This window comes from Perkinsus marinus (assembly GCF_000006405.1).
Source record: "Perkinsus marinus ATCC 50983 genomic scaffold scf_1104296951238, whole genome shotgun sequence".
NCBI lineage: Eukaryota > Perkinsozoa > Perkinsida > Perkinsidae > Perkinsus > Perkinsus marinus.
The window spans coordinates 198,269-200,331 of record NW_003209345.1 but is presented as its reverse complement, the minus strand read 5'-3'; the positions used below and the strand labels follow the sequence as shown (position 1 = coordinate 200,331).

Below are 2,063 nucleotides of genomic sequence, written 5' to 3'. Positions count from 1 at the left end.
GCGAAATCTCTGAGACCAGTAGTAGTACCTCTACTGCTGCTAGGAGCTGACGAGGTCGACGCTGTGACGTGGTTATCCGAACTTTGTCGTTTCGCTACGACGATCTCCTTCGCCAACTTCCATATGTCCTCGAGGCTTTGGCCCGATGACCGTATCTCAGGATTGGACAAGAGCATGGCAGCTGTCTGACGATAGGATAGAGTCATGCTACTTATCAATGTCTCTACTATTACTACCTCTACTACCGGCCCATCAGCAGACTCCTCTAGGAGGTCTTTTACCGGCATTTTACTAGAGAACAAATACACTAACACGTACTTCTACAGTCAACCTAATTCCCCACGGCAGCTAAACAACGGCAAAAAGATTAACGGAGCGAACGCATAAATTCAATGATATCACACAAAACAATACTATCAAGTCGTGACGTGTTGCTGCTTACAACACTGCATGAATGACAAGCGCGCGCGCCTATGTAATCGATTTATCCGCGCAACATCGAGCGGAATGCCGTAGGGCTATGGTCGATGACTACTATGCAACCTACCGGAGGAAGTAGCCCACTTCGGGTCCCGAATCGCATGTGTATGATACAGCATTCATGCGTCGTTACAGGTTGCCATTAGCAGGCTGGAACTCGATGCATGAAGATAATGTGCCGAGACTCCCACCCAGGGTGGTCTCTCAAAATTGTGGTCGTTTTTTGCGAAAGTGGATCCCCTACTTAACGCCATGTTCTTGCTCATGTCCGCGGACATAGCGGCTGTATTAGCCACATATAGATCTCTGTACGATAGAGTCGTATCACTCACGGTATTGAGGTTGGACGAACTGTCTTTGTTGACAGCCCTCGTAAGCATTTGTCCGTCAAATGCAATGGTTATTGTCTTCTCGTCTGCCCCATGTCTATTCTAAGTCACAAAATCTCCTCCACTGATGAGAGCCTCACAGTCACTAACTCAGCAATAGCAACACAACATATCACCTTAACATTACCATCACATGAAGACACACTATCAAATAAAAGCCCATAGCGTTATTCATACAGCGTTAACTGGTTCGTGCTATTATAATGATCGAGGACAGTAAATTACAAACTGCCCTTCTGGTATAGATCGTAGTAGACGCCCTCTTTAGTCAACAGCTCGGTGTGGGTGCCTTGTTCGACCAGCCGTCCACCGGCTATCACCAGTATCAGATCGGCATTGGTGATAGTCGATAAACGATGGGCTATGATCAGTGTTGTTGGCTTTACCACCGTACCTACTATCCAAACATAAAAACAGGCAGCCGCGACCGCCCACATCGTCACCATCAGTGGAGGCTTGTCTCGTCGTAGTCAGCTCATCAATAGCCTTCTGCACTACTGCTTCTGATGCCGAATCCAATGCAGAGGTCGCCTCGTCGAGCATGAGTAACCTGATGAACAACATCCAGGAGAATGGGCAAGCACAACCACTCGCCTCGGATGCCGCATCAATGCCCTAGCAATGGCCACTCTCTGCTTCTGGCCTCCCGATAGTAGACCACCTCGAGGGCCCAAACCGGCATCCCAAGCCACCTTGTTACCAGCAAAGTCATTCATACCAGCCCGACCACAAATAGAGAGCATCTCCGGGCGCCCAACAGGTGGTGACCTGAGGAATGCCAACTAACCAGTCGTTGATGCAGCATAAGGTGGTGGTGGCCACCCGTATCGAACGTTCTCTTCCAAGCTCAAGTCGAAGAGAACAGGCTCTTGTGCTACAAACCCAATCTGACTTCGCCACCAGCCAACATTCATATCTTCTAGACGAGCCTGAGCAGGCTCAACTAGTATCTGCAAATGAGTACATGATCTATATCCTGCTAGTCTGCTAGGACCTACCTCGCCACCAGTGGGGTCATAAAATCGCTGCAGAAGGGCGAACACAGTCGATTTCCCTCCGCCGCTTGGGCCCACCAAAGCCACAGTTTTACCAGCCTCAATCTCGAAGCTCAAACCAGATAGAATCTGAAAACCACATGCAACATATGAAAATAATGTTACCGACCTGAGCGCCTGGTCTGTGAGGATACGCGAA

At 49.1% G+C, this 2,063-nt stretch overlaps 2 protein-coding genes across 2 annotated transcripts in view; both read right to left on the bottom strand.

The window, feature by feature from the left end:
• The window catches only part of Pmar_PMAR016462 (60s ribosomal protein l22, putative), a gene marked incomplete at its 5' end in the record, with an annotated part of 924 nt that extends 637 nt beyond the window's left edge, over positions 1 to 287 (bottom strand). Inside the window, 2 exons of the mRNA XM_002777668.1 lie at positions 1 to 185; positions 246 to 287. The exon at positions 1 to 185 is cut by the window's left edge and continues 4 nt beyond it. Coding sequence (XP_002777714.1) covers positions 1 to 185; positions 246 to 287 — 227 coding nt within the window. The remainder of the gene's footprint in view (positions 186 to 245) is intronic.
• An 803-nt stretch (positions 288 to 1,090) lies between these two features.
• On the bottom strand, positions 1,091 to 2,063 carry Pmar_PMAR016461 (multidrug resistance protein, putative; the record flags this gene model as incomplete). Its single annotated transcript, XM_002777667.1, has 6 exons — positions 1,091 to 1,263; positions 1,313 to 1,419; positions 1,464 to 1,637; positions 1,692 to 1,819; positions 1,868 to 1,993; positions 2,030 to 2,063. Coding segments are annotated over 6 exons (742 nt in total), but the record flags the coding sequence as incomplete, so codon positions are not given.